The sequence below is a fragment of the Euleptes europaea genome, chromosome 6 (genome assembly GCF_029931775.1).
Source record: "Euleptes europaea isolate rEulEur1 chromosome 6, rEulEur1.hap1, whole genome shotgun sequence".
NCBI lineage: Eukaryota > Metazoa > Chordata > Lepidosauria > Squamata > Sphaerodactylidae > Euleptes > Euleptes europaea.
The window spans coordinates 7,313,399-7,338,941 of record NC_079317.1 but is presented as its reverse complement, the minus strand read 5'-3'; the positions used below and the strand labels follow the sequence as shown (position 1 = coordinate 7,338,941).

Sequence of the window (25,543 nt, the reverse complement as noted above, 5' to 3'; positions counted from 1 at the left end):
CCTGATTGTGAAATGCCGTTTTCAGAGGCAGTCACCACATGATCCAAGCCTCCACTGACATTGCCTGGACTGCCTTGGAAAGGACTCAGATAATCTGGATTTTCAGATGCTGGCAGAGTGGATGCTATACGAACAGATTCAAGCTTTTGAAACAACAACTTTCTTAGATTAAGAAAGAAAATATATACAAATGTTGTTGCGGCAGAAATTGGTTATTATTTAAATGACCGATCCTGACCACTGACTCCATTTCCTCTTCACCCCTTGTTTGCTTCGCCTGCTTGTAAGTATTATTATTATTATTATCATTTATTCAATTTATATCTCGCTCGCTTAGCAGCCAGAAGAAGAAAAGGGTTGGTTTTTACATGCCGACTTCCTCTACCTTTTAAGGAACACACATGAACACATGAAGCTGCCTTCTACTGAATCAAACCTCAGTCCATCAAAGTCAGTATTGTCTACTCCGACCGGCAGCGGCTCTCCAGGGTCTCAGGCAGAGGTCTTTCACATCACCTACTTGCTGAGTCCCTTTAACTGGAGATGCACGGGATTGAACCTGGGACCTTCTGCATGCCAAGCAGATGCTCTACCACTGAGCTATGGCCCCTCCCCAAGAATCAAACCATCTTACAATCTCCTTCCCCTCCCACAACAGACACCTTATGAGGTAGGTGGGGCTGAGAGAAGTCTAAGAGAGCTGTGACTAGCCCAAGGTCACCCAGCAGGCTTTGTATGTAGGAGTGGGGAAACCAACATGCTTCACCAGATTAGAGTCCGCCGCTCATGTGGAGGAGTGGGGGATCAAACCCGGTTCTCCAGACTGGAGTCCACCGCTCTTAACCACTACATCACGCTGGTTTTACACCAGGTAAAGATGCATCCCTGAAACCAGAGACTTGCCTGATTTTTTTGATTGGAGATTGCTTTTCTTGTGCAGTTGCAAGGTGCCCAGAATAATAAACGGGGAAAAACATAATGTTCCAGTTTGTTGAAAACCAAGTCATGAAAAACGGATAATCAAAGTTCTTGTATGTGATTTTGACAATCTGTGTGGTCCCGACCCAAGAGGAGGAGACCGACAAAATGATCAGAAATCCCCAGACAATCTTGAGGAACATGGACTTGCAGGATTCGCACCGGGTCTGTGCGTGGCTCTCTTGGCTGGAGGTTTCGCCGTGGGCTTGAGTCCCATCTTCTCCTAAAACAGAGACAATGGGGGTCTGTTATCCATCATATAAGAACTTAAGAAAGGACCTGCTGGATCAGGTCAAGCCCCATCACGTCCAGCAGTCTGTTCACACAGTGGCCAACCAGGGGCCTCCAGGAAGCCCACAAACAAGACGACTGCAGCAGCATTGTCCTGCCTGTGTTCTACAGCACCTAATATAATAGGCATGCTCCTCGGATCCTGGAGAGAGCAGGTATGCATCATGACTAGTATCCCTTTTGACTAGTAGCCATGAATACCCCTCTCCTCCATGAACGTGTCCACTCCCCTCTTAAAGCCTGCCATGTTGGCAGCCATCACCACATCCTGGGGCAGGGAGTTCCACAATTTCATTATGCGTTGTGTGAAGAAATAATTCCTTTAATCAGTTTTGAATCTCTCATCCTCCAGCTTCAGCTGATGACCCCACATTCTAGTAGTATGAGAGAGGGAGAACAGCTTTTCCCTGTCCACGCTCTCCAAACCATGCATAATTTTACATGTCTCCCCTTAGCCGCCTTCTTTCCAAGCTAAGAAGCCCTAAGCGTTTTAACCACTCCTCATAGGGCAGTTGCTCTAGCCCCTGATCATTTTGGTGGCTCTTTTCTGCACCTTCTCAAGCTCTGCAATATCCTTTTTTAGGTAGGTTGTGTGCATTGCCCTGGGTTGTACGTATGAAAAATAATTACCGCTGTCTTGGCTGTTGCTGATCTGAATTTTGCCAAGTCTGATTTTTCTGCTCTGAAGGCCATGGTTTTGGCAGGCTGAAACCCTCTGGGGAAAGCCCTTAACCCTAGCTGTTTGCAACTCTTCGGCGCCCCCGTTTTCCACTTTCCTCCCCGGTTGCTGTTTCCTTGGCCATTTTCCCTATTTCATTTTCCCTATTCCTATTTCATTTCTCGGCGTTCCAGCCAGTCAGCGATCAAGTACCGGACAAGATGACATCACAACTGCATCTATCACCCAAACTGATTTAGCCATGTGTCGATGTCATTGCTGTAATAAGAGTATGTGCTAGGGTTGCCAAGCCCCAGGTACTGTAAATAAAACCCTGACAATAAACTATTTCATTTGCATTAAACTCATACAAGTAGTTTTACAAATAAATATAGGAGTATGGCCAATGTAATACTTCTTACAATAGGTCAATAGGACAAATAAATGAGCATCTTGTTACAAATCTGTTATACAACATATAACAAAAAAACGTGGTAAGCATGAACCAGGACACAAACAGTATTATAATTTAATATATTTTGCACCAATATATCTAATCTGCAATATTATGCATACAAAGTGACATCATTTCTTATTTTGAGCCTAGTTGCAATTTCTAAATAAGCTTTTCCCTTAAGCAATTCTGTTTATATTTTTGCACAACCGCCAAGTACTAGCTGGAGATCTCCTGCTATTGCAACTGATCTTCAGCTCACAGAGATCAGTTCCCCTGGAGAAAATGGCCGCTTTGGCCATTGGACTCTATGGCATTGAAGTCCCTCCCCTCCCCAAACGCCGCCCTCCTCAGGCTCTACGCCAAAAATCTCCAGGTGTTTCCCAACCCGGAGCTGGCAACCCTAGTATGCGCCCCAACCTGGATGGCCCAGGCTAGCCCGATCTTGTCAGATGGAAGCTAAGCAGGGTCAACCCAGGTCAGCATTTGGATGGGAGGCCACCAAGGAATATGAGGGTCATTATGCTAGGGGTGGCAGATTCCAGGTGGGACCTGGGGATCCCCTGGAATTACAGCTCATCTCCAGACTACAGAGATCAGTTCCCCTGGAGAAAACGGATGCTTTGGAGGGTGGATACTAGAAGAAGAAGAGTTGGTTTTTATATGCCGATTTTCTCAACCTTTGAAACGGAGAATCAAACCGGCTTACAATCTCCTTCCTTTCCTCTTCCCACAACAGACACCATGTGAGGTAGGTGGTGTCAGGCCTTTGCTGCAGGCCAGCTTCTGGCTACGTCCTTGGTTCCCATGCCTGTAAACTCTGTGTACAGTTTCACTCTTCCTTTCTCCCACAGCTGCATTGATGTTTAGTCTGCCTGTCCTGGGAATAGCTTATCTCGGGGATGCTTAGCCGTGTTTACCATCGTGGCCTGTAATGCTTTTAAACATGTACTCTGCCAGTGTTTCGCCATTACTAGCCTTACCTGCGTGTAAGGCAGTCAGTTCTTTAATCTGCCTTTTTGCTCCTAATAAAGTCTTACTGCTTCAGGACTACCTGCCTGGCTGAGTTTGCTTATGGGATGCTAGGGACAGACTCCTGATCCTGACAGGTGGGACTGAGAGAGCTTGGACAGAAAACCCTATGGGGTCACCGTAAGTCGGCTGCGGCTTGACCGTACTTCACACCCACACCCACACCCACACCCACACACACACAGGGATGTATATAGTGATGTGCCTTATGGCATAACATGCACAGGGCCAAAATATAATTAAAAGCTAAACCATTAAAAAGTTGTCTAAGTGCATATAAGTTTAATACAAGTTAAAACCCATTAATGCTAATGACACCTATATGGCCTTGCAAGAAGCCTTCCGAACACATATATTAAAATAACACAACTGGCATAATATACAATTAGACATACAATCATACACGACCATTGACGTACAATCACATAAAGACCATACGTGTTTCGGCGTATTTGCCTTCTTCAGTTGGTCTAAAAGAAACTAGCACATCAGACGGTAAATGATATATCAAATCTGTACAAATCTTTTTGACTTTTGGACGTGGTGCTAGCAAGGTCTCAATAAATATAGAACTGCAGAACTTCTTTGTCTCTTAAAGGCATCCTTAACAAATAAAACTTTCAGCCTATCTTAAATAAAACATCCAAATCCCACAGTTGTAACATAATGTGATAATCACTCCAGACTTTAAAAGTCGGAAAGATTTGTAGAAATTTGAAAGCTCCTACCCTGCCAGAAATTTTGTTAGTCTTTAAGGTGCTACTGGAGTCTTGCTGTTTTCTGCTGCTACAGACAGACTAATACCCATCGTGAGCTATCTGGGAAACCCAAGTTCGAATCCCTGCTCTGCCATGGAAGCTTACTGGGTGACGCTAGGCCAGTCACACACTCACAGCCTCTACTCTGGCAAGTATTTGGACGGGGACCTCCAAGGAACACCAGGGGCATGACTCGGAGGCAGGCAATGGCAAACCACCTCTGAACATCTCTTGCCCTGAAAACCCCACCCGGGGTCACCATAAGTCAGTTTTGAGTTGACACCAAACACATGAACGCATGAAGCTGCCTTATACTGAACCAGACCGTTGGTCCATCAAAGTCAGTACTGTCTACTCAGCCTGGCAGCGGCTCTCCAGGGTCTCAGGCAGAGGTCTTTCACATCACCTACTTGCCTAGTCCCTTTAATTGGAGATGCAGGGGATTGAACCTGGGACCTTCTGCATGCCAAGCGGATGCTCTACCACTGAGCCACAGCCCCTCCCCCAAAAACAAACCCCCCCCCCAAAAAAAACCCAGAGAACAAGGTATCGGCAGCATATTGATGACAGCCAACTCCAAAACTACAAATTATTTGTCCTTCACACAGAGCTTTACATAGAAATTGAAAATCATGGGGTACTTTGCAGCGCTTTTGACTGATACACTTATCACATGAACACACATGAAGCTTCCTTACACGGATTCAGGTCCTTGGTCCATCAAAGTCAGTATTGTCTACTCAGACTGGCAGCAGCTCTCCAGGGTCTCAGGCAGAGAGGTCTTTCACATCGCCTACTTGCCTGGTCCCTTTAACTGGAGATGCCTGGGATTGAACTTGGGACCTTCTGCATGCCAAGCAGAGGCTCTGCCACTGAGCCACAGCCCCTGGCGGGCTTATCTGTCTTGACCTTCTTGCTATAATTACAGGTAGGATACTGCATGATACCAGGGCAATGCAAATAACAGAAGCATCCAAGCTTTGTGTCTCCTGTCTCTGGAGCAGTGGCCGGGGATAAATTAAAAATTTAAATTTAAAAAGTAAAAGAAAAAAAATAAAACTCACCAGTGCCACAAGCGCAATGATGTCACTTCCAAGTACAACCTGGAAGTGGCAATGGGGAGCTCTAGGAATCGGCAGAAACTCTATAGTGAAATCGTAGTGTTTCTTGCCATTCCTAGAGCTACTCATTGTCTCTTCTGAGTTGTACCAGGAAGTGACATCTTTGAGCATGCAGCAACGCCCCCCCCCCCCCACACACACACCATGTCCTCACTCCCCACCCCATGCTCAACCCTAGTAATGCCTGGCAACCCTAGCGGTGTAACAAATATGGCTGCTAAATGCCTGGAGCAACAAAAAAAAAGTCCTGTCCCTTTAAGAATGAATTAATAGAATGCCATTTACCAGGTGATGCTTTTTATCTCCGTGTTCTAAAAAGCTTCATCTGCCATTTCTACACATTACGTCTCTCTTAAAGGGACAGGACAGTGTTTCTCTAAGCCTGCTGCCAACCCTAGCCATAGGGGTAGGGTTGCCAGGTCCCTCTTCGCCACCGGCGGGAGGTTTTGGAGGTGGAGCCTGAGGAGGGTGGGGTTTGGGGAGGGGAGGGACTTCAATGCCATAGAGTCCAATGGCCAAAGCAGCCATTTTCTCCAGGTGAGTTTATAAAACTAGTTTATCATCAGTGGGTAGGCAGGAGAAAAAAAAATATTAAAAATTGCCACCAGCGCAATGGCATTACGTCACTTCCAGAAAAAACCAGAGGTGACATCATACCATTCTAGGAATCACCGGAAATTCTACGATACCGTAGAGTTTCTGGCAATTCCTAGAGCGGTGTGCAGTCACTCCCAGGTTCTCCCCAGAAAACGCCATTGCCCAAAGTTGCCCCCCTCCAGACTCCCGCCAGTTGCCAGATGCGGTAAAGAAGTACTTCCTTTCGTCTGTCCTGAATCGACTTCATTGGGTGCCCTCGAGTTCTGGTATTATGGGAGAGGAAGAAAAAAAAATCTCTCTGTTCACTTCTTCCACTCCATGCGTAATTCATAAACCTCTCCCACGTCCCCTCTTAACCTTCTTTTTCCCCTAACTAAAAATCCCAACCTCTCTAGCCCAGAGGTGGCAAACATGTGGCCCGGGGCCTGGATCCGGCCCCTTGAGAGCTCTTCTCCAGCCCGTGAGTCAAGGCAGCCACCACCACCCCAGTCCCAAGGATCCCAATTACCAAAGACTGTTAAATAAAAGAAAATAGTGTAACAGTGCATTCCTGAGAGGGGGGTGAAACTCCTTAGGAGGCGGCGTGACCTCGCCACCAGCGTAAGTGCGTGTAATCACGAGATCACACGCACTTACGCTGGTGGGGAGGGTGGCTCTGCCGGCGCCTAAGCACCGCGGAGCCGCACCGCGCCCCTCTGCCGGTGTGGCCTCTCCGCGGCGTAGAGTTAGGCGGCTTCCGATCCCCGTTCGGCCGGGTACGCCGGCACCGGGAACGGCTAAAAAGCAGGCGCAGCCTCGCTGTTCTCTATGGGGCGAAAGGCCCCGTTTAAACAAAAAAAGCAGTGAGTTGGCTTTTTTGTTTAACAGCGTACGCGAAACGGCTTAGGAAAGATGCCCCAACCGCTCAACCGTTCTGGTTGCTCTCCTCTGCCCTTTTCCGAGCTCTGGGGTATCTTTTTTGAGATACGGAGTGGAGAACGGCGCGCCGAATTTCCAACGAGGCCGCACCCCAGCTCCACGCAAGGACACAACAATACCGGCCATTCAATTCTCGATCCCTTTCCTCCTAACCCCCAGCAAGGCCTTTTTCACCGCCGCTGCCCGCTGCGTTGACATTTTCATCCAGCTCTCCATTTCAAACAGCTATGCCCTCACAGCAAAAGAAAGCCAGCAAGCCAGGGGGGGCTTCGGTTTGAGGGGAAACCTCGGCGCCTTCCTTGGCGGATCCTTAATGACCCATGATCGATTTTTTTTGCACACACCAAAACGTGAGGTCTTCTTCGGCCAGTCTGCTTTCTCATTCCTCTGCTCTTCGCGTTAGGCAAGCCGGTGATTTAGCGGCAGAACGGAGCTGACTCTTAGACGTCTCCGCGATTCAGCCTGACATCAGTTCATCCAGGTGAAGGCACACGAAGCTGCCTTATACTGAATCAGTATAAGGTCCATCGAAGTCAGTATTGTCTACTCAGACTGGCAGCAGCTCTCCAAGGTCTCAGGCGGAGGTCTTTCACAACATCGACTTGCCTAGTCCGTTTAAGTGGAGATGCCGGGGATTGAACGTGGGACCTTCTGCATGCCGAGCAGAGGCTCTGCCACTGAGCCATGGCCCCTCCCCAATCCACCTCTCACGCCTACCTGGATTTCAGTCATCCTTCCAAATTCTTCCACTTTTTTCGGTTTATCTTCTGCGGGCAGCGAATTTGCCACAGACACGGAGACGTTTGACATTGACACACCTCCTTTGCGCACCAGCTCCTCCTGCCAGGATGGCCAAGAACTCCCTAGCAACCGGCAGGGGCAGGGGAACTTACCAGGAGCAAAAGGAGGTTCATGCCGGCATCACAGGCGATGCAGCAAGGGCACTTCCAGCAGCACCGGAGGTGACATCATCACATCGCCGACAATGTGGGGACGCTCTGGTATTTGGGCAAAACCTCGACGTAGAACTCATTTTCACCACAGAGTTTTGCCCAGACGTGATGCTCCTCTTGCATGCCATCACCGGTGACGTCATGGCGTCACTTTCGGTGCATGCCAAAAGTGAAATTGAGGCCTTACGCCTGGTCTCACGGAATAGAATCATAGAATCATAAAGTTGGAAGAGACCACCAGGGTCATCTAGTCCAACCCCCTACACAATGCAGGAAATTCACAACGACCTCCCCCCCCGCCACATCCTCAGTGACCCCTACTCCATGCCCAGAAGATGGCCAAGATGCCTTCCCTCCCATGAACTGCCCAAGGTCATAGAATCAGCATTGCTGACAGATGGCCATCTAGCCTCTGCTTAAAAACCTCCAGGGAAGGAGAGCTCACCACCTCCCGAGGAAGCCTGTTCCACTGAGGAACCGCTCTAACGGTTAGAAAATTCTTCCTAATGTCTAGACGGAAACTCTTTTGATGTAATTTCAACCCGTTGGTTCTGGTCCGACCTTCTGGGGCAACAGAAAACAACTCAGCACCCTCCTCTATGAGACAGCCCTTCAAGTACTTGAAGATGGTTATCCTATCCCCTCTCAATCTTCTCCTCTCCAGGCTAAACATACCCAGCTCCTTCAACCTTTCCTCATAGGACTGGGTCTCCAGACCCCTCACCATCCTTGTTGCCCTCCTCTGGGCACGTTCAAGCTTGTCTACAACCTTCTTAAACTGCGGTGCCCAAAACTGAACACAATACTCTCCTTTTGCTGCTGATGAGTCCCCTCGCTGGCCAGCTGATCAGTGGGGGGGGAGGGCCTTGGGGGGGGCTGACAACCTTCCATCCAGCCCCCCATAACTCTCCTCTGTAGCTGACACATGGCTGGGCCAGGTATTGACCCCAGCCAAAGTAGACTTGCCATCCGCCTGCTCTGGCAGGACGGGGGAGCGCTTGCGCCCGAGGCACAGAGGGAATCGTGCCCCTGGGGCGATTGTATCCATACCTGATCTGGTCTGCCTCTCTCCTCTGCCGTGCCGGCAAAATCCAGAGGGGCTCCGACTCTGCAGCTCGAGAATGGGAGCAACAGAATCTTCAGCGGCAGTCAAAGGGGAGAGCTGCCGGCGGATGCCGCCCTGCGTGTTGGGGCAGCGAGCTCCCGGCTTGCATCGGATGACAGAGGATCGGGAGGCACCTGAGGAGAAAGAGGTTGCATCAGTTCGGTGGCAAACTCCCTGAGGCGAGGGGAACACAGACTTTCTAGGTCTGTTCATATTTACTTTTTTTAGAATCACAGAATCACGGAGTTGGAAGAGACCACCAGAGTCATCTAGTCCAACCCCCTGCACAATGCTGGAAATTCACAACGACCTCCCGCACACACACACCCAGTGACCCCTACTCCATGCCCAGAAGATGGCCAAGTTGCCCTCCCTCTCATCATCTGCCTAAGGCCATAGAATCAGCATTGCTGACAGATGGCCGTCTAGCCTCTGCTTCAAAACCTCCAGGGAAGGAAAGCTCACCACCTCCCGAGGAAGCCTGTTCCACTGAGGAACCTTTTGACTGTTAGAAAGTTCTTCCTAATGTCTAGAAGGAAACTCTTTTGATTTAATTTCAACCCGTTGGTTCTGGTCCGACCTTCTGGGGCAACAGAAAATAACTCGGCACCATCTTCTATGTGACAGCCCTTCAAGTACTTAAAGATGGTTATCGTATCCCCTCTCAGTCTTCTTCTCTCTAGGCTAAACATACCCAGCTCCTTCAACCTTTCCTCATAGGACTTTTCTATCGAAACATCCTGAACCTTTAAAAAAAATTCACCTGAAAATAAATAATTCACTGATTAAAGATGGGGGGAGGGACACAGTGGCAAACTAAGATCAAAACTGAAGTTCCTCCCCACCCCACAAATAAATACACTCTGCTACGACCAGAAAACAAGAATTCTTTGCTTCCAAGGCCTATTCGTCATTCGAAGTGATGACATGCAAGAGGAGCATCTCTGCAAATGTATGCAAATTATACAGACAGATAGCACATGCACTATAGAGCCACTGTGAAGAATGACAGTGCCCATTTTTGCACGGTAATGAGCAGCACATTCCAGGCGGAATTGCCCCACATAGTTTTTTTTAATTTTTCACGCTGAGCTGCCATTCCAGAAATGACTGCGAAGTTGGCGCATACCTGCTTCGCATTACTAAAGAGCCCATTTAATGCGACCTTTGGTGTTTGCCGCGAAGAGTCCCCCTGAAGGAACCATGCAAAATAACAGCGGCGGGTTAGCTATGCACATGCTAATGGCTATGCAAACAGGAACAAAGGAGCAGGCGAGTGGGGGCTGGAATTGCTCCTTTTGCGTCGGGACTGTCAATAGGCATTTTTAAAGTCGCATTTTAAAAAAGAGCTTTGAGCGAGCATCAAAATTGACCGTGCATAAATGGCCAGTAACTCTCATGTTATCCTGACTTTAGTTCATTCCATTGGCCTTCCCAAATCAGGCAGGTAACCTTTGGTGAAGACGCTCAAAAGGGATGTGATGCCATACTCCACCCTCTGAAGCTGCCATTTTCTCCAGAGGAATTGAGCGCTGTGGTCTGGAGCCCTGTTGGGATTCCAGGAGATCTCCAGGACCTACCTGGAGGTTGGCAACCCTAATCGCCAGCCGGGTCTATGCTACTTTCCGCTCGCACTTGCTTCTGCCCTGGTAATTCCTTCATTTATCTATACGAACGGCTGATGTCAGGTGTCTCTGGAACAGGCTGCAGTTACTTTCCATTTGGAAAGAGGGGGAAGAAATGAAGGCGCCTCCGATAAATTTGCTGGAATGTCTCCGTTCACCTTGAAGAGTCAGAGCGGACTCTCGCAATACGTTGAGCTATGACACTCTGAAAGGATGCCACCCAGGTCTTTCCTGGCTACAATGAAATATCGATCAGCTTCCTGCACTCCAAGCACCAGGGAAGAATATTCCGGCCGATCATCCACAAATTAAAGGCATTCTCTCCAGACCTCTGCGATGCCCTGCGCTCCTTGAAATACCGGAGCGGAGAGTCTGAGAAGGTTTTGCTCCAGGGTTTCTAAGTGTCTAGGATTTCTTTGCATGTGAAAGAGAAAGAACCACCTCGCTTCTGAGCCGAAGGCACCGGCTAGCCTACCATTGGCCTGATTTCCCTGCCGAGCCGAATTCTGATGCAGCCCACGTCGCGCGATCTTCAATTATCAATGTAAATGCAAATAGAAGCCGCCTCTTTCAATCAGGCAAAAGGCTCTTTGCAGATCAAATTTCTGTTTGCGCTTTAGAAAGAAAGGGTTTGGGTTGGTTTTTGTTTTTTTGGGGCACAGTCAGTAGAACTGGAGGATTGGGGGCAGAAGGGGAGGGGTGAGGGAAGCCTCTTACTTTGCATTGAGGGCCCTGGCTCAAGGGTAGAGCATCTGCTTGGCATGCAGAAGGTCCCAGGTTCAATCCCCGGCATCTCCAGCTTAAAGGTATCAGGTAGTAGATGATGAGAAAGACCTCTGCCTGAGACCCTGGAGAGTCGCTGCCGCTCTGAGTAGACTTCTCCTTTGGGGAGGGGCTGTGGCTCAGTGGGAGAGCATCTGCTTGGCATGCAGAAGGTCCCAGGTTCAATCCCCAGCATCTCCAGTTGAAAGGACCAGGCAGTAGGTGATGTGAAAGACCTCTGCCTGAGACCCTGGAGAGCCGCTGCCGGTCTGAGTAGACAATACTGACAGACCAAGGGTCTTGTTCAGTATAAGGCAGCTTCATGGGTTTATGTGTTCATGCAGAAAGTCTCCTGGGTTCAGTCCTGAGGTATTCATGTAGGAGATGTTGAGAATGATCTTTCTCTGCCCGAGACCCTGGATAGCTGCTGCTGCCAGACACTGTGGAGCTAAGAGGCCAATACTCAGCGTAAGCCTTCGGGAGAGGCTGTGGCACAGAAGCAGAACGCTCATTTTGCATGCAGAAGGTCCCTGGTTCGATCCCTAGTGAGGAGTTGATATGAATCTCCAGTAGAAGGTGTTAGGAAAGACCTCCCTGGAGAGCAGGCTGCTGGAGACCATACCGAGCTAGGCTAAGTGATCTGATTCTGTATGGGGAAGCTTCATCTGTAGGGTTGCCAACCTCCAGGTGGTGGCTGGTGATCTCCCACTATCACAACTGAGCTCCAGGTGACAGAGATCGGTTCCCCTGGAGAAAATGGCCGCTTTGGAAGGCAGCACAGCATAAACTGAGACACCTTCAGCCAGGTGGCTGTATCATGTGTCCTGTGCGAGTACCTGGGATAGCTGTTTTTGCTAGCGGTTAGAGTGTTGGACTAATATCTAGGAGAGCTAGGAGGTGCCTATTCCAATCTCTGCACCACCATAAAAGTCTCCGGGTGTTACACGGAAAATTGTGTTACATTGGGCGAAAACGCATGGTCGCTTTATCCTCCTTTAATCCCTGTTTCAGCCAGGATTCAGCCTGGATCGAACGCATGCGTTTCGCTTAATGTGCGTTCGATCCTGGCTAAAACAGGGATTAAAGGAGGATAAAGTGACCATGCGTTTTCGCCCACTGAATCATAGCGTTGGAAGGGACCACCAGGGTCATCTAGTCCATCCCCCTGCACAATGCAAGAAATTCACAACTACCTCCCTGCCCCCCACGCCCCCAGTGACCCCCTACTCCAGCTATCTGTAGCATTATGCCCCACTGAAGTCCATCCCCTCTCTAAACCCCGCCATCCTCAGGCTCCGCCTCCAAAATCTCCAGGTATTTCCCAACCCAGAGCTGGCAACCCTATCCATCTGATCCCGCATGAAGTGTTGGGTCATGTGTTTTGTAGCCCTAGGCCTTATGGGAAAAAGAGATGAAGCCCTGTTTCTTTTGGTAGCAACCGTAGGTCCTATCAGGCCCAGCTGCAGCTTTTGGCATAACACCCTCACGTTGATATCCTACCCTTCCTCCAAGGAATTCAGGATGGCATCCATGGAAAAGTTCTATTTCAGGGGTCTCCAATCTTTTTGAGCTTGTGGGCACCTTTGGAATACCGATAAAGCGTGGTAGGCGCAACCACAAAGTGGGTGCCACAAAAAAGGCAGCTCAAAAAGGTTGGGGACCCCTCCTTTAACTGACGACGCCAGGACTTTCTCCGTGAACATTTCTGTCACTCCCTTGATCCAGATACCAACTCCAAATAGTAACTGGGTAACTATTGTGGTGTTAAATACTTTAAGGGCCGCAGGGACGTATTTGGCACCTTTTGTGTGAAAGAATCTCAGAAATCTTGGCTGCCTGGGATGCTAAGCGCACATGGGCGTTCCAATGAGACAGTGGCTGAAGACAATTCCTATCTCCATGAATATTATGTATTCTGCCTCTAAGTGATGGTCCCACCCAGCCTGGTGTAGTGGTTGAGAGCGGTGGTTTGAAGGGGTGGACTCTGATCTGGAGAACCGGGTTTGATTCCCCACTCCTCCACACGAGCGGCGGAGGCTAATCTGGTGAACCGGTTTGTTTCCCCACTCCTCCACATGAAACCAGCTGGGTGACCTTGGGCTAGTCACAGCTCTCTTCGAGCTCTCTCAGCCTCACCTACCTCACAGGGTGTCTGTTGTGGGGAGGGGAAGGGAAGGCGATTTGATTCTTCCTTAAGTGGTAGAGAAAGTCGGCATATTAAAACCAACTCTTCTTCTTTTTTTCTATATTAGCTGTGCTTTTTGTCTCACTTTCTATGCACGCTTCCCACCCCCGCCAACATTTCTTCCAAGCAAACATTCATCCCAGTTTAATGGATGTCTTTTGGTTTGTCTGCTTGGCTCGGAGTTTCCACCACCATTGGCCCCATTCTCAGGCTACCATTCATCCCTTCTCTTGGGCTGTTGTGCACCAATGAAGCAAACTGATTTCATGAATCAGCCCCACAGCCGTATGGGTTCAAAAGCCTGATTTGTGAATGAATAGAGTGTCGCACTTCACTGGGATTTCAATGACAAGGCTGAAAGATGCTCACATAAAGGGTTGTTTTTCCTCTCACATCCTGACACTTCAACACAACATATACATACTGCTAAGAACTGCTATAATGGGATATCCTACATTGAGCAAGAAAGTGCAGGGCACAAATCAAATCAATAAATACATCTGCTCAGCCCACTTGCGAACAACAATTTCAAGGCAAAAATACCATATATAGTTTTTCCCCCGGTACCAAATAAAGCACACGCTATGGATGATCCATGCCTTATACAGGAGACAGAAACACAAAGCAATCTTATCTAGTACTCGTAACTGAGAACATAAGAACCTAATGGAACATGTATACATAGATTTCCCAGAAAATTAAGAACATAAGAACCTAAGAAAGGCCCTGATGGATCAGAACGGGGCCCATCAAAGCCCAGCAGCCTGTTCACACAATGGCCAACCAGGTGCCTCTAGGAAGCCCCCAAACAAGACGACTGCAGCAGCACCATCCTGCCTGTGTTCCACAGCACCTAATGCAATAGGCATGCTCCTCTGGTCCTGGAGAGAACAGGTGTGCGTCATGACTAGTATCCATTTTTACTAGTAACCATGGACAGCCCTCTCCTCCATGAACATGTCCACTCCCTTCGTAAAGCCTTCCAAATTGTTCCTGGAGTGCCCCCAAATCCCAATCTGCATAGGTTAGGTGTCCTGAAATTTCTGAGCCTGTGGTCACCTTTGGAATTGGGAGAGGCAGAGCTGAGCACCAGCCCCAAATGGCTACCACACGAGCTGGCACCAAACCAAAAATGGCTGCTGCAGGAGATGGAGCCAAACAGAATACCTCCCTACTCATACTTCCTAGAAGAAGGAAAGCCTGAAAGGGGAATGGAACCACGGGCTGCCTAAGGAAAGCCCAGGTTCTTAACAGTCCTCCAGATCCTCTGGTGGAAGACCCATTTGGATGAGGGCAGCGAATAACCAGCCCAAACTTACAACGGCCCTACTCACTCTTTGAAAAGCTCAGTGGATACCACGGGCACCATGCTGGGAAACCCTGGGTTTAGAACATCAAAGGTGCCCTCCATTGGCAGAAGAAGAAGAAGAAGAAGAAGAAGAAGAAGAAGAAGAAGAAGAAGAAGAAGAAGAAGAAGAAGAAGAAGAGGAGGAGGAGGAGGAGGAGGAGGAGGAGGAGGAGGAGGAGGAGGAGGAGTTGCTTTTTATATGCCGACTTTCTCAAACTGGCTTACAATCACCTTCCCTTCCTCTCCCCACAACAGACACCCTGTGAGGTAGGTGGGCTTTGGTTCCCCAGCTGAAACGGGATACGACACTCCTCACTTATCTAGTCTGGGAAGTGTGCAGATCTATGGTCTTGTGGAGGGCCATGGCTCAGTGGCAGGGCATCTATTTGGCACGCAGAAGGTTCCAGGTTCAATCCCTGGCATCTCCGGTTAAAAGGACCAGGTAGCAGGTGATGTGACATACTTCTAGCGAAGACCCTGGAGAACTGCTGCTGGTAAGATCAGACAATACTGGCCTTCATGGACCGATGGTCTGATTAGGTATAAGGCAACTTTACGGTCATAACAGTAGATGGAGGACCAAGAGTACACTACCAATAGGGGGCATCTTCATGCAAGTAACTCAAAAAGCACATGGAAGGCTGAAACAAGAGCAATCCTCAGTCTATTTAAGAACTTGTCTCCTACCTAGTCAAAAACGACACACCTGCAGGGGGGCCATTTCTCTTTCCGTCTCTAATTACGACCCCATCAGGCTAAGGAGCTAATCCTGGCCAAGTACCGCAACGCGATAAAAACATTTCAAGCATTTCATTACGGATTTTGTCCTGAAATATTATCAGACGCTCGAAAGCCGGCTCGATAGCACTTTGCAAGCCGATGTCGAAAGATGAGTAACTTTTCCGTTCAATCTCTTCCCCCTCCCACCGCAAAACTGTTCTTTATCTATAATTGGGGGGAAGGGACCCAGACATTTTGGACAGCAAACCAAAACACCAAAATAAAGCCTTGACGTACATTCAAACCTTTCTGAAAACGGTCCCTTCGTATTCATTAAAAAAAAAAAAAAAAAGATCGGCCTGGAAAAAAATAATTAGAATCTGCTAGAAGTTAATTTCATTCTGAAGGGAAATTACGTAGGAAAAAAATATATATACATTTACCGTCTGCTCTAGGTGAATTTAATGTGGCAATACTGAAAGATTCTAATGGTGCCACTCTTGCGGTATGTTTCTTCATTCTCTGGAAGGGTCCTTACAGATGTTGTGTTCTCTTCTCCTTTGGCTTCGACATTGTTTTTTTGGGCGGCACCCCCCCGCCCAATACCACAAGATACCTCTCTGCCGTGTCTAGAGATGCCGGTCTGGAGATGCTGCAGCCAGCTACCAGGGCAAGTCTGCCGTTTCCCCGGGAAACCATTTGCAACCCGTTCAAACAATGCTTGACCTCAGCCAACACTTTTCCCCCTTTGCTTTCAATTGTTGGGCATAGCCAGCGGTTCAGGAAACAATCGCTTAAAACGGACTGCCTTTAAGTTCTAAAGATGGAGACAGCCCGTCTGGAATCGCAGCCCCCCGGTTCGCACCGAAGGAGATCCCTCCGTGCCCGCGGATCAGGTACGCGAGCGATCTTTCGGCGGTAACTGCAAAGGAACCGATACAATTTTCCGGCGCTCGTGCTATGAAAAATGCATGAGAGGTTAGGTCGGCGGCGTCCGACTGAACTTGAAATCACTTCTCTGCTTCCAGGATATAAGGCTGGGGGGGGGGGGCAGAACCCAGAGATTCTCAGTTGCTAGTTAACTGCAAGGCAAGAGAGAGATTCTCATACGCCGTCTGACACACAAAACAATATAGAACAGGACGCAGCGAAGAATTTATAACTTATTATTGCATTTTGGCATACTCCTCGCTGTTCTTTAGGGAGACCTACAGCAAACATCCATAAATAGTAAAATCATACTTATGGGGATCTGAATTGCTACATGCTCACATATGACTTCTGAAAAAGGGTCATGGAGAAAATAGTCTCTAAATCTGCCCCAATCGTCTGCTCTGTTTCAAGACTGACCAATGAGAGCCAGTGTGGTGTAGTGGTTAAGAGTGTTGTACTACCAATTGGAAAACCCAGGTTCGAATTCCCACTTGTGCCTTGGAGGTTCGCTGGGTGACCTTGGGCCGGTCACGCTTTCTCAGCCTAACCTACCTCGCAGGGTGGTTGTGAGGACAAAATGGAGGAGAGGAGAAGAATGTAAGCCACTTTGGGTTCCCAATGGGTAGAAAAGCAGGGTATAAAGGAATAAAACAAACAAATAAAGGGTATGCTGAGGTCTCCTGAAACATGTCCTGAATTTTTTCCCTCTCCCCACCCTTTGTTGTTCATTTTTCTTTTTGGAGACTATCCAGACTGATTAAAAGTTCTGGAGAACTCCCAAGAATTCTGGAATATGTCTGTGGAACAACACAGCTACTCCCAATTTTAGCCTCTGTAACTAGTGAAAATCTGCAAGTGCCCCTTTGAGCAAAGGGATCCCCCAAAGGGGATATATTTTAATCTTATTTAATGTATGATGTGTTTATTTGGGTTGTGAGCTGCCCGGAGACCGGCCTTGGCCAGAAATATGAATGAACGAATAAGTGAATGAATGAATGAAGATACTGTATTACTGCCTGGGTATAGTCTGTCCTGTTTTTACACCTTTTTGCACCCAAACACCCTTCCCCCCCCCCCACTCTTTTATTATATACTTTTACAATTTTCGGCTTTGCTTAGTACAATTTTCGGCTTTGCTTACTGCAATCTATTTCTCTGGGATATTTCTCTCTTCCCCTGCATGACATTAAACAGTTGCTTATAAGGTTTCTTCTATGGTTTCTACCCGGTCACTTTGTTATTGCTGTAGTACTGTGCTAGAAGGATACCTTCTCACTGGGTCAGTCTGGATGTTCTCAGGAGGTCCCTGAGTGGTGGCGGCCCATTACTAGTGTGCTTTCTAGGGAACCCTTGGTTTAATGGAGTGTCCCAGCAAGGAAAGACACTGTTCCCCGCTTCCTTCTGGAACAATTCCCTTTGTTGGCATTCACACGCAGGGGCTCTGATGATTACTAGTAGAAACGGAGGGCAAAATGAAGCACAATCAGAAGAATCCCAGTCCTTATAACCATTTGTTGCATTGCCTGTATACACACAGTACATCGTGTGTTCAGGTGTGGAAGAGCCAGTGTGGCATAGTGGTTAAGAGCAGCGGACTCTAATCTGGCGAACCGGGTTCGATTCCCCACTCATCCACATGAAGCCTGCTGGGTGACCTTGTCTGGACTGAAGGAAAATTCCTTTGTGACCCCAAAATGATGATCAGCATTACCCTGGGCATGTGAGCAAGGGCCATGAGAGCCAAGCGCTGGATCATCCCTTCCTGCCCTCCCTCTCGCGATCTGCCTAAATTCACAGAATTAGCATTGCTGACAGATGGCCATCTAGACAGCATGGCCTGTTGGTTAAAAGCGGTGGGTTCTAATCTGGAGAACCGGGTTTGATTCCCCACTCCTCCACATGAAGCCTGCTGGGTGTGTGTGTGTGTAACCTTGGGCTAGTCACAGCTCTCTCCGAACTCTCTCAGCCTCACCTGCCTCACAAGGTGTCTGTTGTGGAGAGAGGAAGGGAAGGCGATTGTAAGCCGCTTTGAGACTCCTTAAAGGTAGAGAAAAGCAGGGTATAAAAACCAACTCTTCTTCTACCTGTGTAAGCACTTAGGTTGGAAGGGAAACAAGTATCCCGTCCACCAGTGAAAATCTGCCTCTGAAGCACTGTGGTTTCAGCTTCAGAGGTATGGTGCGTGGCACAACCACAGACAGGGCCTTTTCAGTGGTGGCCCCTCAGCTTTAGGAACACCCTCTTCTTCGACATTTGCCTGGCACTGACTTTACTGTTTTTCAGGTGCCAGTCGTTTACCAAGGCATTTAATTGGGGGGGGGGTCTCTTTCCAGCTTTTAATAGTGAGCTTCTGGTCTGAGATCTGTTTTATTGTCAGTTTTATGCCTTTTATGCCCTGTGGCTTGTTTGAGAAGTTTGTTTTAACGGCTTGGCATTTTTATATTGATAACGTTATTATTTCAACCGTAATACAGCCTCAAGCAAGACTCTAATGAGGTGACACAGAATTCTCTTAAGTAAATAAATCGATAGAAAATCGGGGCTTCTAGGGATCCTTTCCTGCCCAAACTGTTCAGGGTAGAAAGACACAACATTCAAACCTTAAATAAAAGTCTTACGTACTCCCAAAAGTAGACAGTCCAAAGCAGCCAGTTGTCTTAACGAACAATGATGCCATGTAGCTTCTTCATACTCAATCGGCCAGCATGGTGTGATGGTTAAGAGCGGTGGTTTGGAGGGGTGGAGTCTGATTTGGAGAACCGGGTTTGATTCCCCTCTCCTCCACATGAGCGGCGGAGGCAAATCTGGTGAACTGGTTTTGTTTCCCCACTCCTACACACGAAGCCAGCTGGGCGACCTTGGGCTAGTCACAGCTCTCTCAGCCCCACCTAGCACACAGGGTGTCTGTTGTTGGGAGGGGATGGGAAGGTGATTGTAAGCCAGTTTGAGTCTCCCTTAAGTGGCAGAGAAATTCGGCATATAAAAACCAACTCTTCTTCTTCTTCTTCTTCATACAGCCCATTCCTAAAAGCCGCAGTGGCCAGGGATGGCATGGCCGCGGTGCCACCGCAGCATCCCCACAGAGGTTTCACAGCTGTTGGGGGGGGGAGGGCTTTTAAAATAAAAAATCCCGGACATGGGGCAAAAGGCCCCATTGCCAAAAGCAATGCTGCACCACCATAAGAATGTAAGAATCTGAGGGGTACGCTCCCCCTCACTGGCAGTCTTCAAGCAGCAACTGGACGAACACTTGTCAGGGATGCTCTAGGCTGATCCGGCATTGAGCAGGGGGTTGGACTAGAGGCAAGGGCCTCTATGGCCCTTGCAACTCTGTGAGTCTATGATTTCTCCTGCAAGACGGAGCCAATCTCGTGACATTAAAAGTACTTAGGGAGAGGCAATTTCTATCTGCAAACTACTTTTGAAGATGGAGTAAAAATTGGCTGCAGGAACGTTAACCATTTCCGATAGGCACACGACACCGCATTACCGGCAGAAAATCGAGACGATCTAAAGTGACTACTGATGAAGGTTAAAACAGAAAGTGCCGAAGCAGGATTACAGCTGGATATCAAGAAGACAAGACTGCTCAGGAACTGGATGGCCGAGATGGCTAGCCCGCTTTCGTCAGATCTCGGAAATTAAGCAGGATCGGACCTTGGACGGGAGACCTCCGAGGAATACCAGGGTCGTTACGCAGAGGCAGGCAACAGCAAACCACCCTGTCCATCTCTTGCCTTGACCAGGATGGCTCGGGTTAGCCTGATCTTCTCAGCTCTCAGAAGCTAAGCAGGGTCGGCCCTGGTTAGTACTCAGATGGGAGACTGCCAAGGAATACTGTGGGCGAGAAGTGGAGACAGGCAATGGCAAACCACCTCGGAACATCCCTGGCCTTGAAAACCCTACAGGGTCACCATGCATTGGCTGCAACTTGACGACACTTTCCACCATCACTAAGGAATTGCACAACTTGAAAGCTGATGATGAAGAAACCGAAATTGAACAAGATTTTCCATTCCTTGCCTCAATCAGCAATCAAAAGGGAGACTGCAACCAAGAAATCAGAAGGAGACTGAGAATGGGAAGGGCAGCTATGAAGAAGCTTGAAGAATCAATCAAAAGGGAGACTGCAACCAAGAAATCAGGAGATTGAAACTGGGAAGGGCAGCTATGAAGGAGCTTGAAGAGATTCTTAGAATCATAGAGTTGGAAGGGACCACAAGGGTCATCTAGTCCAACCCCTTGCACAATGCAGGACATTGACAACTGTCTCCCCCCCCACACACACACCCAGTGACCCTTACTCTATGCCCAGAGAATGGTCAAGATGCCCTCCCTCTCATGACCTGCGTAAGGTCATAGAATCAGCTTTGCTGACAGATGGCCATCTAGCCTTTGCTTAAAATCCTCCAGGGAAGGAGAGCTCACCACCTCCTGAGGAAGCCTGTTCCACTGAGGAACACCTCTAACGATTAGTAAATTCTTCCTAATGTCTAGACGGAAGCTCTTTTGATTTAATTTCAACCCGTTGGTTCTGGTCCGACCTTCTGGGGCAACAGAAAACAACTCGGCACCCTCCTCTATATGACAGCCCTTCAAGTACTTGTAGATGGTTATCATATCCCCTCTCCGTCGTCTCCTCTTCAGGCTAAACATGTAAGGATGTGTCACTGATAACTAAGATCAGTTTAATTCATGCCACAGTATTCCCCCCTTGCTATGTATGAGTGTGAAAGTTGGACTATGAAGAAAGCTGGCAGCAAGAAAGTTGATTCATTTGAAAGGTGGTGTTGGAGGAGAGTGTTACGGATACCACAAAGAGCCAGAAAGACAAAATCGGTGGGTTCCAGATTGAATCAAGCCTGAACTGTCCCTAGAAGCTAAAATGACTAAACTGAGGCGATCGTACTTTGGTCACATTATGAGAAGACTTGTTGGAAAAGACAACAATGCTAGAAAAGCTGAAGGCAGAAGGATAAGAGGAAGGCCCAACATGAGATGGATGGACTCAATCAAGGAAGCCACGGCCCTCAATTTGCACGACCTGAGCAAGGCTGATCACAATAGGACGTTCTGCAGGTCATCAATTCATAGAGTCGCCATACGTTGGAAATGACTGGGTGGCATTTACGCACACATTCCTCCAAGGAGCTCCGAGCGGTGTGCAGGATCCTCTCCAATTCCATTTTATCCTCAGATTCCTCACCACCACCCTGTAAGATAGGTTAGTCTGGGAGAAAATGACTGGCCCAAAGAAGAGGCTAGATGGCCATCTGTCAGCGATGCTGATTCTATGACCTTAAGCAGATGATGAGAGGGAGGGCATCTTGGCCATATTCTGGGCATGGAGTAGGAGTCACTGGTGGTGTGTGGGTGGGGGTAGGTGTGAATTTCTTGCATTGTGCAGGGGGTTGGACTAGATGACCCTGGTGGTCCCTTCCAACTCTATGATTCTATGTAACACAATTGTCTATGTAACACCTGGAAACATTTATGGTGGTGCACAGACTGGAATAGGCACCTCCTAGATCTCCTAGATATTAGTCCAACACTCTAACCACTAGCAAAAACAGCTATCCCAGGTGTGCACACAGGACGCATGATGCAGCCACCTGGCTGAAGGGGTCTCAGTTTGGCCAGATGGGAGAACTCCTCGGAATCCTATGTACCCTTTCCTTGAGTTGCACGAAAGAAGAGTGCAAAATGGATAAAATAACTGGGGCCAGGTCAATGAAAGGACCACCTTCTCTTCTCCCATATAGGAACCAGCCTTCAGCGGAGATGAGCACCTGAGTTTCTGTATCAGGTTCCCCACCTTTGGGGCAAGACGGAGCCTCTTCAGTGGTAGCACCCCAAGTACTAGTGCTCCCTCCCAACCCTAGGTACACAGGCCAGTTTCTGACCTTGTTATCTTCCCAGTTTCAAGCTAACACTGTCCTTAGCCTAAACGTGGACTTGTGTAACTGCTGTATTCCCCTACCATTCTGTTTATTTTCGATTTTAGGTTGCATTCTTGTAAGCTGGTTGTAACTAGGGTTGCCAGGCAGTACCTAGCAATCAGAAGGGTATGGGTAGGGATTTGGGGTGTGTGTGGCGCTGGGGGTAGCGCTAGGAATTGCCAGAAACGCTTATGGTTTCATCACACAGTTTCCGACGACTCCTAGAGCGACTCGACGCCACTGTGGGTTTTTACTGGAAGCGTTGCCTGCGGTGTTGCTTGTCAGGCCTAGTTATGATGCCCATTTTGTACGTTTTTGAAAGGGCAATGAGCAGTTCAATTCGGTGGAAATGCAGGAATGAACCTGTATTAAATAAATGAAGAACGCTGTGTGAAAAGAGGGTATTGAACTAGAGGAGCCACTGGTCTGATCCAGCAGGCTACTTTTTATGTTCTTAAAGACGAAACACTTCATATTTCCATCCTCCTAAACTGGTACCCTCTATGCCCACAGGAATCTAAAGTGGGGCATGAAACCCAAGTTGGTTCTTGTAGGTTATCCGGGCTGTGTGACCGTGGTCTTGGTCTTTTCTTTCCTGACGTTTCGCCAGCAGCTGTGGCCGGCATCTTCAGAGGAGTAACACGGAAGGACAGTGTCTCTCAGTGTCAAGTGTGTAGGAAGAGTAATGTATAGTCAACCCAACCCCTTTCTGACTACATATTACTCTTCCTACACCCTTGACACTGAGAGACACTGTCCTTCAGTGTTACTCCTCTGAAGATGCCGGCCACAGCTGCTGGCGAAACGTCAGGAAAGAAAAGACCAAGACCACGGTCACACAGCCCGGATAACCCACAAGAACCAATGAACTCTGACCGGGAAAGCCTTCGACAATATTTTGAAAGCCAAGTTATTTTTCTTCCCAACTCTCAGGTATTTTACGAGAGAAGTGAAACTCTGAGCAAGCATTGAATTACTCAAAGGGAGATAAGAACATTGAACCTCTTAATCGTACCACTTAATCCTTCTTTTGAAAAGAGGTCTAGGATTATAGGCCCTTGCTTGACAGGTGGGGGGGCTGGGAGGGAGACATTTCCCTGTGGTTTCCCATGCACAGGGTGGAGTGGGTTGACAAAGATTTTTTTTCTCCCTCTCCCAAAATACCAGAATTCGAGGGCACCCAACGAAGCTGGTGGGCAGTAGATCCAGGATGGACAAAAGGAAATACTTGGTATAGTGGCTGAGAGCGGAGGACTCTAAACTAGGGAACCGGGTTTGATTCCTCACTCCTCCACATGAAGCCTGCTGGGTGACCTTGGGCCAGTCACTTTCTCTCAGCCCCACCTACCTCACAAGGTGTCCGTTGTGGGGAGAGGAAGGGACGGTGATGGTAAACTGGTTTGAGTCTCCTTTAAAGGTAGAGGAAATCGGCGTGTTAAACCAGCTCTTCTTCATCTTTACACAGAGAGTGATTAAAATGTGGAATTCGCTGCCAGAGGAAGTAGCGACGGCCATAGGCTTTAAAAGGGATCTAGATGTACTCATGGAAGACACGTCAATCAGTGGCTACCAGCCATAGCGACTAAAGGGAACCTCCACATGTAGATGCAGTCAGCCTCTGAATCCCAGTGCCAGGAGGCAACGTTAGGGGAAGGCCTCGGCCTCTGTGCCCTGTGGCTGGCCCTCCAGAGGAACTGTGTGAGGCAGGATGCTGAACTAGATGGACCACTGGTATGATCCAGCAGGGCTCTTCTTATATTCTTATTTCTTATGTGCCTGAGGAAGCACCTACCTACAAATGAACACTCCCGAATGGATGTCAGAACTTTCCATACGGGTCATAAGAAGATAAGAACATAAGAAAAGCCATCCTGGATCAGACCCAGGCCCATCAAGTCCACACAGTGGCCAACCAGGTGCCTCTAGGAAGCCCACAAGCAAGACGACCGCAGCAGCACCATCCTGCCTGTACTCCACAGCACCTAATATATTTGGCATGCTCCTCTGATCCTGGAGAGAATAGGTGTGGATCATGACTAGTATCCGTTTTGACTAGTAGCCATGAATAGCCCCCTCCTCCACGAACATGTCCACTCTCCTTTTAAAGCCTTAACATAAGAACATAAGAAAGGCCCTGCTGGATCAGACCCAGGCCCATGAAGTCCAGCAATCTGTTCACACAGCGGCCAACCAGTGGCCTCTAGGAAGCCCACAAACAAGACAACTGCAGCAGCATTGTCCCGCCTGTGTTCCACAGCACCCAATATACTAGGCCTGCTCCTCTGATCCTGGAGAGAAGAGGTATGCATCATGACTAGTATTCATTTTGGCTAGCAGCCATGGATAGCCCTCTTCTCCAGGAACATGTCCACTCCCCTCTTCAAGCCTTCCAAGTTGGCAGCCATCACCACATCCTGGGGCAGGGAGTTCCACAATTTAGCAATACATCGTGTGAAGAAATACTTCCTTTTGTCTGTTTTGAATCTCTCACCCTCCAGCTTCAGCAGATGATCCCGCGTTCCAGTATTATGAGAGAGGGAGAAAAGCTTCTCCCTGTCCACTCTCTCCATACCATCCATAAATCCTTATTCATGAAATCCTTATTCACACCCTTCCACATGCCAACTTGATTCTAAACCTCTGGATCATCTTTGAGAAGGCTAGATTGTCCTGCCAAAAAAATGCAGATTTCAACCATCTTTGAGTCTTCAGAGCCTCAGAGAGTTTGACTTCTGGGTTCCCACCACCGTAACTGGCATTTTCAGGCTCACAACATTGCCGTTCCACAAAGACTTGATATCCTCAGGTGGTATTACATTCCTGCATTTGCACTTTAAGAGACCTCGGTTATGTCAGAAAAGACCAAAGTAATTTGGATCCAGAGGTCTTACACAGCAGGCCTATAAGACCCTCATGTCAAATTTACGCCTATTCCCCGCCCCCTCGGCACAACAAAACACTTTCCTCTCTGTCAGTATTGGTCTAGGGCAGTGGTTCCCAACCTTTTTTTGGCCAGGGACCACTAGGACTTTTTTGTTCGGTGCAGGGACCCCAAGGTTCAAAATAAAAATTCCGAGAATTTGAAAATAAACTTTAATCATAACTGTTAGTTCAACATTAAACTTAGAATAATATTTGAATATATTTTTTATAATAGAGAACTTTT

At 48.2% G+C, this 25,543-nt stretch overlaps 1 protein-coding gene across 2 annotated transcripts in view; it reads right to left on the bottom strand.

The window, feature by feature from the left end:
• SLC35F4 (solute carrier family 35 member F4) overlaps nucleotides 1-25,543 on the bottom strand; it is a 122,138-nt gene that overhangs the window by 11,705 nt on the left and 84,890 nt on the right. Inside the window, exons 1-3 of one of the 2 annotated variants that reach the window (XM_056850698.1) lie at nucleotides 15,949-16,028; nucleotides 8,811-8,999; nucleotides 904-1,201 (exon numbers count right to left, since the gene is read on the bottom strand). In XM_056850698.1, the coding sequence (XP_056706676.1) occupies nucleotides 904-1,201; nucleotides 8,811-8,999; nucleotides 15,949-16,024 (563 nt within the window). In that variant the 5' untranslated portion in view covers nucleotides 16,025-16,028. Of the gene's footprint in view, nucleotides 1-903; nucleotides 1,202-8,810; nucleotides 9,000-15,948; nucleotides 16,029-25,543 lie in introns of those variants that run through there. The other variant, XM_056850697.1, reaches the window with a different exon arrangement.